Below are 15,328 nucleotides of genomic sequence, written 5' to 3'. Positions count from 1 at the left end.
GGCAGAGAGAAGCAGTTAGGGCCAATCAGGAAGGCAGGGAGGTGAGCAGTTGGGAGCCAGCAGTCCTGGATTGTGAGAACTATGTCCGACTACTGGTTTATAAATGGGCAGTCGGACATTCCTCAAGGGGGTCCCAGATTGGAGAGTGTGCAGGCTGGGCTGGGGGACACCCCCTCCCCCCCACTTCGTGCATGAATTTCATGTACCAGGCCTCTGGTAGGAAGTATAAATGGTGTAAAATTTTAAAAGAAGATAAGTGATAGTAGTATTAAGTACTTTGTATATGTTAATGAATTACTGATCTCTAAAAATACTGCTAAATTTCTGTATAATCCCTCCAAATTCAGAAGCTTACAAATAATGCATATTTGGAAATAGCTTTGAAATTCTGAAATCCTTCTTGAATAGCTGCTGGAAAAGGAATACATTTTTTCAGACAGATTTATGCATATAGGGAAGGGAAAATATAATTTTAGCTCTAATGGTCTAGATAGAAAAAAAATCTTGCTGTTGGTTTCTATTGTAGACTAAAAATTAAATTTTAGAGAACATTTTCAGGGATGCATTTGTAATTCTAGATAATTTTCTTCTCCAAAAATGTCAACATAACATTTTAAACTAGGGCACGCGTATTTGTTACCTGAATATACATAAAACACAAACTTAAGCAATCAAAAAAAATTTTTTTGACAAAACATTGAAATTGAAAATCATAAGAAAAAAGTTTTTCTCTATGACCATAATGGTAACTTCGTGAAGAATTAAAATCTACACTCTTAGCCAGAAACACAGGTAAAATTGATAGAGATGAGATGAATTGTGCCCACTATCTCTCACACCCAGCCCATCACCAAAGGCAAAAAAATACAGTAACTTGACAGATATGTTTCTGATGAAAATCGTGCAGTTATATCACCTGTAGAAAAATAAAAATAGTGGGATTATATGTGTTCACTTGGGAGAAGAGGATTGACATTAGTCAATCCCCATAATTTCTGACCTATTTCTGAGATAGACACAAAACATGAATCTAGAGCAATATGGACTAAAATCACAAGGTAACAAAAAGGATAGCACACAAGAGGATATGTAGCAAGAAAGAGGAAGAAAGATAACATCTAGAATATACAGAAATCCAGTAGAGTTAGAGGACTAGAACTGATTCATAAACTGCTAAGCAGAAAAGTGGGGGCGGAAGCGGGGAAATCAACGAGGAACTGACCATTTGATAGAAATATAATTTGAGATAATGAAATGGAGGCCAGAAGAAATTTAGTTGCCTAGAGGGCACCTTCTAGAAGCTGGAAAAGGCAGGGAAACGGACTCTCTCCCAGATCCTTCAGAAAGGAACACATCCATGCCTTGTAGTGCAATGAAACCAATGTCAGACTTCCTACTCAAGGCCAGTAAGACAATAAATGTTTGCTTTTCAGGTTTGTAATTCCCTAATTTCCCCCCAGGCTCACAAAATCAGAATTTATTACAACAGCAATAGAAAATCAATACATTAGACCATGGGGGTGACGAAGGCACCAAGTGGTTAGCTACTCTTTCTATATAATAAAATAATAAGACAACCAATCAACTGCTTTGCTATAAGCCCTCAATCTTGCTTCACGCATTAAAATATATTCCATAGGTTTCAGCAGAACCAGAGGAACATTTACATAATGCTATTGAATAAACTCCCTTTGGCAATATAGACAACAAGGACAAACAAAGGACTCCTTCAATTCTTCCATTAGTTATCATTGCAGTGAGGAGCACGCTTCTGAAAAGAAATTATGATTCTCTTCCTGGTCATGATTTGGAGTGGCCTCAAAGGGCTGTTGCCATGTTACCCAAGTGTATAACTTACCAATTAGGTCAGAATTGTTAGCAGCTGGAAAGAAATTGAATTTGAAACGGTGTAGCCAAAATGGGCATGACTGCATAGAAATGCACTTACACTTTAAAAGCAATATCACTAGTTAGCATACAGAACATTATTTGTGTCATTTAACATTAAGCCTGCCCATTAACTTAATCTTTTATCTGAATACGTCTTGTAAAATATGCTTAGCCTGAGAAAAAAAAGACGCATGAAAAATATGGCATTGGTTTGCATGATACCTTTTCAATTTCCATCATTCATAATGGTGAGTAGAAGAAGGAAGAGAAGGGAGAGGAAATTATGAGAGAGAAGGCAGGAGGGGTGGTAAAGAATTGGTAGAAGAGAAAGAGAGAAAGAAATAGACAGAAAGGAGAAGAGCACTAAAATTTGTAGATAATTCTCTAGTGCTAAAAATACCATCATATACTTTATTTCTTTGATCCTCCCAACAGCCAATTTAGTAAAATATTGTTATTATTACTATTTTAAGTAAATGGATTTGAGGCTAAGAGCTAGTTGGGATTCAAGCCAGGTCATATAAGTCCAACATTCTTTCCAAGATGACATTCAACTTCTCTGTTGCCAGTTCCCTATTATCTTAAATTGATTTTTTTTTTAAAAAAAGAAGGAAAAAAAAAAAGGAGAATGAAGAAAGAGGGTGATATTTCCAGTCCAGGGTTATGGCCCTATTCAAGGGATGTTTCCATTCACCTACTCTACTCACTTCCACAAGGACTAGCCCCAGGAAAGAATAGTTGACTTTGAGTTTCATTATATTTCATTATAGCCCTTTCTTCTTTATTTCCCCTCCCCCACCCTCCATGCCAGTTTCAAATGATACATCCCTGGCTTCTTCTTTCATCCACCCCAACTCATCAATGAGCAAAATGGACAAACACAGCTCCTGGGAAAGCTGTGCTTCTCTGTGAGGGCTTTCAATCAGAGTGTTTGCCTGTGAATTTGCCACCTTTGGATCTAGAACATCTTCTTAGTCTGAACATCTTCCTACCCCCTCTGACCCTAAAACTCTCCTATAGCAGAATTCTTACCCCAAATCAGTCCTCTTTATCAAGGGCCTTCTTTCTTCTAACTAGGACCCCATCTCTCCTAAAGGGTGCAGTAGCTGCAATGCAGAATGATTTATTATATTTAACAGGAGTCTCATAAAAACTGGGAAAATCCTAGGTGTGTGCAAGACAACCCAAGTATAGAGACAAAGTAGAGGCAAAGACAGAGGCTGGGGCCAGGAAAACTGCAGAAAGGCCCCCAGTCACCTTGGGTCCCTTTAGTGACTAGTACATCCTTTTCTAAAAGTTGAGGGAAGTGGGGTGGTTAGAGCTGAGAAGGAGACTTAAATGTTTGCAGTGATGCAGGGAAATGTGTAAAAGAACATGAAAATATGGAATATGAACTATCATAGCATTATACTAACAAACACTTCAAGAAAATTTTCAATAAGTTTGTTTCATGTTATTTACAGATTTATTTCCACTAAAATGACGATTTCATTTGCATCCCTGTCTAGATGTAAATAATAAAATCAGATTTATATTACTGACAGCTATGGGCTGAATGTTTGCTTCCTATGTTGATGTCCTAACTGACAATGTGATGGAATTAGGAGGTGGAGCCTTGGGGAAATAACAAGGCTTGGGTTCAGTCATAATTATTGGACTCTACTGATGGAATTAGCATCTTTGATCTAAGAGAAATCTCCCTCTTTCTCCACCCTCATGGGAGCAAATCATAATAAGATGGCTGTCATAAGCCAAGAAGCAGGATTAGAAACCGTGTCTGCTGACAACTTAATCTTGGACTTCCCAGGTCTCTGAAATATGAGAAATAAATGTCTGTTGTTTAAACTTCCCAGCCTATGATATATTGTTATATCAGCCCAAGAAGACAAAGCTATTGACAGCTATGCAATATCATCAGGCTATTCATCAATTTAAGACATAATTTGCAGGTCAAAAATAAAGCCCATGCTGTAGGCAGAGTAAATCCCTATGTTTCCTCAATTCTATTTTATAAAGTTAATATATTTCATGATTTTAAACATGTATTTTTCACAATTTAAAGTATTCCTCTAGAGCAGGGTTTTTCAACTTTGGCAATTCTAGATCAGATCGTTCTTTATTTTCAGGGACTGTCCTGTGCATTGTAGCTTCCCTGGACTCTACCCACTAAATGGTCACGGCAACCCCACTCCCATGTCAATAAAAAATGTGTTTGGGTATTGCCAAATGAGAATCACAGCTCTGGAGTCCAATGTATAGTTACCTCCTGAAATAATTACATTACCTGCACATATTTTTTATTCCTTTACCATTGATATAGTGTTTTGTTTCTACAACAAAGGCAGTGACATTTTATATGCATTTCTAAGAAGGATGGCAGGAATGGATACATAAGAAAAATGACAGGAATGGACAGATAAGAAGAATGACAAGAAGGATGAACTTAGTATGGAAAGGGTGGAAAATTCTGACTGAAAAATTTCACACAAATAGAAATGTGAAGGCTATGGAGTGCTTGGTCCACCTCCTGTAGTCTACAATTATCAAGAATCATAGAATTCTAAATTTATCTACAATACTTCTTTTTTCTTTCCCATAGATAGAACTTTTCATTTTGGGAAAAGTATGGGTGCCAAGCCTACTCACCTCTGAGAAAAAGCACCTGCTGATAAGTAGCTGCTTGGAGAAATCCCTGCCTGAGTTTGTAATCTCATTCTAGTGGGTTGCATTATTATACAGGGAAATATAAACGTATGCAAAAACCTAACAGTTCCTCACAATTTGATAAACTGCAACATCAACTAAAAAAATAAAAACAAACAAGACCCCAGCTCTATGTATTACAAAGGAATACTTTTGAGTCTTATACAAAAATACCTCCTTAACCTGACTTCATGAGTAATAAAATACAGATTCCTGTGTCTAGACCCTATTTCTTCAAGAGGCAGAAGGCTCAAGGCAGAATGGCCAAGATATCAACGTGGTTTGTTCCTGTGTACCCTCGTGTTCCACTCAGCTTCTGTTGCTTGGCTCTGACTGTGAAGATCAGTTACAAATGGTTGGTTTCATTGGCTTTTCATCTGGTCATAAAAAAAGACTAATACTACAGTGGAATATGTTTAATGCTAGACCAATCACCAACCTAGAAGCTTTTACTCTATCTTGGAAGCACAATTCGATCCATGGAATAGGAATGACCCGCCATCCCAGTTTGCCTAGGATTTTCCTGGTTTCCCTTCAGCAAGTCCCACAACCCGAGAAACCCCTAGGCCCTGAGCAAATGTGGAGAGTGGGTCCCCCTATCTGAGTTGAGTTTTTAACAGAGCACTTACTGACGTTAACTTTTGTAAAGTCTTTTCCAAGAGTCTGAAATGCAAGGTCAAGAATAGTCTCAAAATCTGCCTTTAAAGAAAAAATCCTTGTGACAATCAAGTGGCATTTGGAATATGCATTTCACTAGCCTGCATGACTTCCAGGGATTTGCTGCTTCGTTTGTGAAGATGAGCATTTCCAAGGGCAAGACAACAATCTGTCTCAGAGTGCTTCACTCAAGCAAGGACACACTGCCAACTTGAAAGGAAATCAAGGCCACACTTTGTCTGTGAGGGGATTCTGCAGTTATTCCCCAGCAAATTTAATTCAAATAGGTATTGAGATCTGAAACATGAATATACCCACAAATTAGAAGATACTTGATTTTTTAAAAAGAAAATAAAAGATACCCAGGCCACAGAGAACTCCCCTGAAGCAGCAATAGTGCTTCCATTTCATGTTAATCACTACATTCCTATGAACATGTTTTGAAAGTCAATATTACGAATGAGATTTCTTGAGATCTTCTTTATATGAAATATGCATATTATACATTTTAAAACTTAAAAATGGTCTTCAAGGAAGTCAACTTTATTTAAAAAAAAATAGAGTGCATGTGTAAAATGTGCAAATCAAGGCTTTCCAATTAGACTCAATGTAAAGGAATAATCAGGGTGTAACTTTGCTTTTGGAATTATGACTTATAAAATATGACATTCAACTAATATATTAATAATCCCTTTAGAAAATGCAATGCTACTTAAATTTATCACCCCCAAATATGCCTCTTTAAAATATCACCATCTTAACAGAAAATGATTTAGGGAAATCGCTATTGGAAAATGTTGTCTTATTTTTTCAAGCAATTTAGGAATCCACTTGACTCATAAAACTGATAATAACCTTCTGAATATTTATTGCATGTTCATTATAGGATATACTTACAGCTATACTTGAGCCTATCCACTACATGAGATTTCTGTGATTTAACCTGTTATTAGGGTCCCAAATCAACTTGTAACCAAAGGAAGTGTTATTTTATTTGAACAGGAACTTGATTTTATAACAGAATAGAGACACTTATCACCACAAATCATAAAACTGAATAAAATTAGTCTAGACTCTATTTGCGTTTTAATCACCAGTTTCCAAATAAGCTCCTTTGTCACTATACTTAACATATCCATTGTCAGAAAGTATGACCAAGGTAAACAAAAATAGTTAAGTCCAAAAAGTTTAAGGGAATTCTGAGTCATGACTGACGCTCAAGTACTGTTTTTCAGATTATATTGGTATCTGCCAATAGTTCAAATATAGATATCTTAGAAGCCACCAACTTTTCCTTGTTTGGCACTTCTCTTGTAAGACCCCCATTTCAAATGTAAGGGCCTTAACATAAAAGCCTTGAATACAGCCAAAACCAGTTTGGCTCAGTGGTAGAGCGTCTGTCTGCGGACTGAAAGGTTCCAGGTTCGATTCCGGTAAGGGCATGTACGTTGGTTGTGGGCACATCCCCAGTAGGGGGTGTGCAAGAGGCAGCTGGTCGATGTTTCTCTCTCATCAACGTTTCTAGCTCTCTATCTCTCTCCCTTCCTCTCTGTAAAAAAAAAAATAAATAAATAAAATTAAAAAAAAAATCAATAATATATATATATATATATATATATATATATATATATATATATATATAAAAGCCTTGAATACAGGTAGTACTGCCATTTCTAATAATGTAACTGCAGAGTTTTTATATAGTCCATATCTAATTTTGGCTCCTGCAGGTTAACCTTGCAAGGTTTTGAAATTAGTATATTCTGTGAAGTATTCAATAACTATATAACCGGTGTCCACCCTAATACATAGGTAAGGAGCACATTTTATTTCTTATCTCTCAGGCCCCAGTTTATAATCAGAAATGTCAGAGATACCCAGTGTCATACCACTGGTTTCAATTAACTGCATGTATATTACATGTAAAATGTGGCCTGGAGCCAATAGATGGACTAGAAAGCAATAAAAGCTAGAGGAGCTGAGGTTGAACCCAAATACACACACTGAAAATATGGCATCTAAAACAAAACAAAACAAAAGTGTACCAAGATTGAAACATGATATCAGGGAAAGTGATTGGAAACTGTCCAGGTCCTGAAATGGTTTCTGGTTTAGGCATTTTTTTTTTTCTTAATTGGCCTCCAACTCTTCACTGTGGTCTCCTTTCCTAGTTAAATACTGGACTTCAGAAATGATGCAACTGCAGGAAGGTTTCAGTGGTCACTGGAGACAGAAGGACCAAATCTGCAAACTCAGGCAGACAAATGACTAACCCAGACAAACGGAAATATCTGATCCAGCTGTTTTGCATATGTTTGACACTTGCTGGCTTTGAGATTTAAAGTATGACTTTCTGCCCCCACAAAGTTCAAGTTAAAAATGGCTTTAAAGAAAATAGAGCACCAGAACCCTTTCATACTATGTATAAAAGCTGAATCAAGCACATGGCGCTGGGGGGGGGGGGGGGGGGTGACTCCCATTGATAGGCAAACCAAACCATCTGAAAATAGGGTTTATCATGGAAACAGCAAGTGAATGGTACCAAATTCCCAGCAGCTTTACAAATTTGGAGGCAAGTCTTATTTTGCTTCCAGTACTGGAAGAAACAAAATAGTATACTGACTTTCTATAAGTTGTTTTCTACACACAAAGCTTGGTGCCATCTTAAAATGTCCTTAAAAGCTATTTAAATCCAGCATTGTAAAACCTTTCTGCATCAAATTTGTAGTTACATTATTTTAAGGACACCCACAATAAGAATGCTTTATATGTATTCCTTGGATAGAGAAAAAAAATATCTCCCCCCCCAAATTATCTGATTGAATTATCTTGTGAAGAGACATGTTTTGATTTGGTATAAGAATTGCTTTGTGTGTGTGTGTGTGTGTGTGTGTGTGTTTATACAATAAAACCTTTTCAGATATCTACTACATTAATGTAACAAAGAAAAAAAGAGCATAAAATAGCATCTTGGAACTTAGAATACTATATTTCCTATTAGATTGAACTTTTTCATTTACCTTGAAATAATGATGACATGAGACAATAGCTTTATAACCATGAAAGTAACTCTATTGTACCAATGATCTTCATTTTAGCACCTTGTCATTTTATCACACCACTTGTTTTCATGGAAAATTTAATGAAGATATTTTTAATCTGTAAAGGAGTAAGGGACTGGTATTTCAAAGGTATTTAAGGTTTCCCATCTGGCATTTTCTGTTTCTCATAACCTTATTTCCACATTGTAAAATGTATAAGTAAACTTTGAATCTCTATTTTATACAAATTAATGTGTGTATATATGTATATATATATGCTTATATGTATGTGTATAAATAGGTATGTACATATATATATTTTCTACATATATGCATATATATAAATTCTAAGAGTAGACCAACTAGATAATGCCTCTGGTTCCTTAAACAATATAAAAATGGAGTCTTCAGAAGCAAACAAAACAACCTTATATAACCAACTGCTGTTTGAAATGCTTACAACCACTGTCAATGAACCATTTATTGAATACCTGTTTATGGTTTTGGAATATCCAAGATTATGGAAAATATAAGACAATACCTCATAAAAACTGTGACAAAGGTGATGGCTGATGATTTAAAAATAAACCTCTATATTATAAAAAGTTATGTAAATTTACCCCTTGAAACAAACAAAAAAGGCTTTAATATTAAAATTAGAGTTCTCTTTTTAATCATTTTCTTTGAGTAAAGAAATAATGTTCAAGCTTCTCTTTTATATTGTTACTGCCCTGCAAGCAGATCTTTTTCTAGGGACTTCACAATGTCAATCACAATGCAAAGTATGCTAAGTCTTTGGAAGGATGGGTATGAAGGTTTAAAGATAGGCTTTTTCACTGAATTCCTGACTTTATATACTATGGAACTAGCCACGAGACACTATAAAATGTAAAGACAGTTTGTAGTTTAGACAGTTTCAACACTATTATTTTTCAGGCACAAAAACCATATGATTTTGTACAAAACTTTGATTTTTTTATTTGCGAAATTAAAAATATGGTATAATATATATATAAACTTCTATTCCTCTATAAATATAGATGATTTTGTGATAGTGAACAGAATAAATGCATACCAAATTCAAAGACCATTGTCATTTTAGGGTATGACAGACAAATTTAGGTCCTAAGTACCGGCATTTTGATAAACTCTTAAAGTTTACAATACAATCAGGAAGATTGCCTTTCTCGTCTTTTTTTCACAGAGAACTAAAGTGAGTATTTTAAATGGCTTTGAAAGATTTACATTTGATACATTTCTGTAAATCCAAACAGGAGCATAGAGGATTTAATGCAGCAGACCTGCACACCGTTTCCCTTTAGCATGCATGCCCACATTGTGTTAATTTCAGGAGCTAATCCATCAATTAATCCATCTCCTTTACCGCTGGGACTCTTACCAGGTTTTATTAATGATGTGGATTGTTCCTCCCTCAGAACGTGTTGCTTAATAAGAATCATATGTTGCAAGCACAACTTTTACATTTTAAAGTTTCTGATATAGGTCTAATTCTTATTTGATTTAAAAAAAAAAGTCAGAAAGTAGCACTTCATTCTGAGGAAGCCCCATTACACTGAAATCTCCTTCAAGTTTTCATAATTCAGTTTATGTCCTGCAGTCCTGGTTAAGGAAAGCAAAGCTCAATTCCTCGACAAAGCTTTCCAGGTGACCTCAACATTTCCATTTCACAGCACGCTGCTAAAATCTAAACCCGGACTGTCTCGGTCCTACAGGCAGGCTGCCAGGCATCAGTATACAATTAGAATGAGCATTTTTATAACCCCCATCTCCAGTCCCTCCCAGCCCACGCAGAGCGCCTCATGCCTCTTCCCAAAATCTCAGTAACCACATCTTTCCATGACGCGGGCCAAAACTCATACCAGGTTTTAGACACTCGAGAATGAAATGAGCTCATCCACCAAAAATGAGAGTTTTAAAAAGTTTGGCACTGGTTACCCCACTCACCCTCTGGCCAAGCTGGGTGGATGGACGGAGGGAGGGAGGGTCTGGGCGGCGGAGGAAGTCTGGGGCTGCCGGCGAGCACCGACGCGGGCCTCCTGGAAGCCAGGGGGAAGGGTCTCTAACAGGGGAAGACTGGGCTTCCGGAAGTTAAAGGGGCAGACCTGGGGAATCCGGCCCCCGACAGGGAAGACTTGAAAGCTTTAAGAAGTGCAGTACCTTAAGATCTCCAAACTCAACCCGGGAGAGGAAAGGGAGGAGCAGAACAAGGGGGCGGAAAGGGACCCGGACCTGCAGCCCAGGATGCGCCCCGGGCTGCAAAGCGGCGGGAGGGGCGCGCTTGCGAACCAGCGGGACACCCCGCCGGTGCGCTTTTCTGTTTTTCTCTCTGCGGGACTCCAAAAAGGGCAAGAAGGAAAAAGCCTCACACGGTTAAACCGCCCTCAACCATCCAAACGGAAACAAAACAAACAAACAAAAACAATAAAAAGAAAAAAAAAGAAAGAAAAGGAAAAGAAATCGCGTGATCAGTCGTCACTTAAATACAAATATACTTACAAAAATCTTACACAGGCTATTTACAATCATAAAAGCGTACAGTCCTGGTTCCAGGGAGAGAGGTCTGTTCACCCCCCCCCACCCCCCCAGGCAGTTGGGCCCCAGGGTCCGTTCGCCCCCAGGGACCGGAGCTTTTGCAGGAGCCACAGTGTTCCAAAGAAGCTTGCGAAAGGGTCCGGTGAGGAGGCATCGAGCAGGATTCCGTGGGGAAAGAAGGTTTTGGAATGGGTGGCTGGGCCCCTTGCCCCGAGGGCTGGGAACAGGGCTGAGCCAGCCGGGGCTGAGCGAGCCGCTGCCCCCAGGGCTCAGACCGTGGTCTCCCCCTGTTTGCTGTTGGTGAGTCTCGTGTAAAACTTCCTCCAGGAGTTCAGGGTCTTGCCCGACCAGATCCAGAAGCCGGACGTGATGCCCACGATGAGCGTCATCAGGTACTTGATCATGAAGACGGTGAAGTCGGGGCTCATGGGCGGGTGCGGCGGCGGGGGGCCCCCGCCGGCCTGCAGGTGGGGGCAGGGGATGGCGTAGCTCTTGCAGCTCTGAGCCACCCAGCTGCGCTCCCACTGGTCCCGGAAGGCCTGCTCGTAGAAGTAGCAGGCGATGACGATGGTGGCCGGCACCGTGTAGAGCACCGAGAACACGCCGATGCGCACCATGAGCTTCTCCAGCTTCTCCGTCTTGGTGCCGTCGTGCTTCATGATGGTGCGGATGCGGAAGAGCGACACGAAGCCGGCCAGCAGGAAGGACGTGCCGATGAACAGGTACACGAACAGCGGGGCCAGCACGAAGCCCCGCAGCGCGTCCACGTTGTTGAGCCCCACGAAGCACACGCCGCTCAGCACGTCGCCGTCCACCTGGCCCAGCGCCAGGATGGTGATGGTCTTGATGGCCGGCACGGCCCAGGCCGCCAGGTGGAAGTACTGCGAGTTGGCCTCGATGGCCTCGTGGCCCCACTTCATGCCCGCCGCCAGGAACCAGGTGAGCGACAGGATGACCCACCAGATGGAGCTGGCCATGCTGAAGAAGTAGAGCATCATGAAGAGGATGGTGCAGCCCTCCTTCTTGGTGCCCTGCGCCACGGTGCGCGCCCCGTCCTCGGAGAACTTGTCGTTGCACACCACCCGGTCCTCCAGCAGGAAGCCGGCGATGTAGGCCACGGCCACGGCCGTGTAGCAGCCCGACAGGAAGATGATGGGCCGCTCCGGGTAGCTGAAGCGCCGCATGTCCACCAGGTAGGTGAGCACCGTGAAGAGCGTGGACGCGCAGCACAGCACCGACCAGATGCCGATCCAGGTGCGCGAGAAGCGCAGCTCCTCCGGCCCGAAGTACATGAGCCCGTACACCTTGGTGGGCTCGCAGGGCGCGCCGCAGTCCTTCTCGCCCAGGAAGCGGTAGTTGAGGTAGGAGGGCACCTTGAGGGCGCGCGGGCACGAGAACTTGCCCCGCTCCGACCCGCCGCCGGCGCCCCCGGGGAAGCCGCCGCCGCGGTACCCCCCGCCGCCGCCGCCGCCGTGCTGGGGGTTGCTGGTCCAGAACTCGGGCAGCAGGGAGGGCGTCGGCGTGCCCTTGTCCGAGGTGTTCTGGCCCACGCACAGCTCGCCCGCGCCGTGCACCGGGAACTTCTCGCACTTGAGCGTGTCCGGCCACTGGAAGCCGAACTTGTTCATGAGCGCCTCGCAGCCCTGGCGCGCGCGCTCGCACAGGGAGCGGCAGGGCGGCAGCGCCTGCTCCAGCACCGTGCACACGGGCGCGTACATGGAGCACAAGAAGAACTTGAGCTCGGCCGAGCACTGCACCTTCACGAGCGGGTAGAACTGGTGCACCTCGAGGCCCGCGTCCTCCTGGTTCGTGTGGCCCAGCAGGTTGGGCATGATGGTCTGGTTGTACGCGATGTCCGTGCACAGCGGGATGGAGATGGGCTGGCAGTAGCCGTGGTCCGGGATGGAGATGCCCCGCTCGCCGTTGTACGGCTGCCCGCTCTGCTGCTGCTGAGGCTGAGGCTGCTGCTGCTGCAGCGGCGGCGGCGGCGGGGGCTGCTGCGGACCCGGCCCGGGCCCCTGGCCCGCCGCCTGCGCCCGCACCCCAAGCAGCAGCGGGGCTTCCAGCAGCCCAAGCAGCAGCAGCAGCAGCCAGCGCGCCCAGCGCCCGGAGCCGGCTGGGGGACGGCGGCGGCGGCGGCCAGAGTCCCCGCTCCCCTCGGCCGCCGGCCCCGCCGCCGGGAGCGCCCCGGCACAAAGTTCCCAGCTCCCGCCGCCGCCGGCGGCCCGGCACTTCTTAGGCGCCTCCTCCTCAGCCATACTTTTTCAGCTCCTTTCTCGGCGCCGCCGCTCGGCTGGGGCTGGTGGTGGCGGCGCGGCGGGCGGCTCCCCCTGCGGCGGCCGGGGCGATCTTCTCGGCGGCGCCGGTGCCCTCCGTCGAGGCCGAGCCGCGCACGGCCCGCTGCCCCGTCTCCCGCTCTGCGCCCCGCAGCCGCCGCCGCCGCCGCTGCTGCAGAAACTTGCGATTCATGAAGCGCGGGCGGCGGCGGGGAGAGCCCGGGTGGCTCGGGCGCGCCGGGGTCGCGTCCCGCCTTCCTGGCCCTCGGCTCCGCTGGCTCCCGGCTGGCGGCGCCGCGCTCAGTGGCCGCGGCCGGGGAGAGCGCGCAACTCTCGGCAGCGCAGCGGCCTCGGCTCCCCGCAGCGCCTCCGCCTCCGCCTCCGCCGCCGCCGCCGCCTGACCATTTGTGTCAATCCCTCAACTCGCGCGCTCCCCTCTCCCTCGCGCGCCCTCGGACCGGTTTCCAGGCGCCCCGCGGCCTGCCTTTCACCGGGAGGGAGGAGCCTTGAAACCGACGCGGACCTGGAGGCTCAGGGACCGTCGCCCAATCGCGTCCCCGGCTTCCCGGCGCAAAGGGCGCCCGCCCGCCGCCTCCTTCCCCCAGTGAAAGTCGGCGGCGCGGGGGGAGGAGGAGGAGAAGGAGGAGGAGGAGGAGGGAGGCGGGGGGCGGAGGAAGAAGTAGTCGCGGAGGCACCGCTCCGGCACAAAGAGTGGGTTTGCTAGGGAGCGGGACAGGCTTGGTTGCTTTTACTTTTAAGGAAGAAAGGGAGAGGACAAGTAGGAGAATGGTCCCATATGCTGCTGGAGATAATGAATAGGAGTTGGCGGACCGCGGGACTTGGCTTTTTCTTTCCTTTTATCCGTTTTTTCATGTTTTAAAAAATCCTGCTCTGAACGCTGGGGGACAAACGGCAAGCCGAGCGAGGCACTCCGAACAGATGCCTTTGACTTAAGGAGCGCGCGGCTTCCTTTGAGAGTGTCTGGCTGTTGGAGTTTTTGTTTAAAGAATTGCCCTAATAAACCCCGGAGCTTTCTAGGGCTGGGCGGGCTTGGGATGCGCCATTTCCCCCAAGGAGAAGTCCTCGGATCGCTGTAAAAATGAAAACAAACAAACAACACACACACACACACACATAAAAAAAAGAACAACAGAAAAAAAAAAAAAAACTTTGATGGCCTTTTAAAATGCAAGCCAGATGCGCCGTCTGCTACTCCTCTTGTAGTCAAACTCCCTTTTCTCCTCTTTAATCAAGTCAGAAACAGAAGCAAGGGGAAACTACCCATTAAATATTGAGAGAGAGAGAGAGAGAGAGAGAGAGAGAGAGAGAGAGAGAGAGAGAGAGAGAGAGAGAGAGAGAGAGAGAGAGAGAGAGAGAGAAGTTGAGAACCCCCGCCCCCTGGCCCCCAGCTTCCTCGCAGCCCAGGATCCCAGAGGTGGCTCCCAGCTGGGCTGGCGGCCAGCCTGGGCCCTGGAGAGCTGCTGGGAGCCGCCCAAAGCCCGGGAGGCCCGTGGCTCTTGAGGGAACTTCTGGGAGTGTCAGGCCCGGGCCAGTTCGGTGCCAGAGGCTGGGCTGCAGAGCTGGAGATGCCAGTTTAGAAAACAAAACAAGTCTGAAAGCTAAAAAGCATACTGCATATCCCTTTCCTCATCTCAAACAACACAATCCATCTCAGCTGACTTACCTTGTTTTCTATGTAAGGTGTTTTCTTTTTTTCCCCCAAGCGGTTTAACCACATGACTCAGTTTTATCAATCAAGTGCCATTGTATTATTAATCCTACCTAGGATGGTTGACCTATGATTAGACTTTCTGGAGATATTTTTCTACCATTATTTTCTTTCTTTTGTTTATCCGTTCATTTGCCTAAGTAGTTCTTACCAAGCGTCTATTATGCTGTAAGCACTGTTAAGTAGAAGAGTACAGAGGTCAACAAGACATGGCCCAGCCACGGGGCAGAGTGCTGTGGGGGCACAGACTTGTAGATGTTATTCAAGGGCCCATCTCAAGCTGAAGGAGCACCTGGGAAGCAGCCAGCCTGCGAAAGGGAGGGTTCTGATGAAGAGGTGAGTGGAAGGTGCAAAAGACAGGAGGAGCTCAGAATTGCCTAAGTTGCTCAAAGGGTGGTGTGTGTGTGTGTGTGTGTGTGTGTGTGTGTGTGTGCAGGGAGGGTAAGAGTGGCTGCGATATTTTGGGGAACTCAGGAGAA

The 15,328-nt window shown here is 44.7% G+C and overlaps 1 protein-coding gene across 1 annotated transcript; it reads right to left on the bottom strand.

Annotated features, from left to right (window-relative positions):
• Window positions 1–8,914: 8,914 nt before the first annotated feature.
• On the bottom strand, window positions 8,915–13,230 carry FZD1 (frizzled class receptor 1). The gene has a single exon (XM_084897170.1). The coding sequence runs from the start codon at window positions 13,100–13,102 to the stop codon at window positions 11,114–11,116; it is 1,989 nt and encodes a 662-aa protein (XP_084753296.1). The 5' UTR covers window positions 13,103–13,230; the 3' UTR covers window positions 8,915–11,113.
• Between the last annotated feature and the right edge of the window lie 2,098 nt (window positions 13,231–15,328).

Source organism: Pipistrellus hanaki, assembly GCF_964339955.1.
Source record: "Pipistrellus hanaki genome assembly, chromosome: 10".
NCBI lineage: Eukaryota > Metazoa > Chordata > Mammalia > Chiroptera > Vespertilionidae > Pipistrellus > Pipistrellus hanaki.
Note: the sequence above shows the minus strand (reverse complement) of the source record. Positions and strands in the feature narration are given on the sequence as shown.

Coding starts and splice junctions, on each gene's coding strand:
- FZD1 (XM_084897170.1), bottom strand. CDS start 13,102: ATGGCTGAGGAGGAGGCGCCTAAGAAGTGCCGGGCCGCCGGCGGCGGC.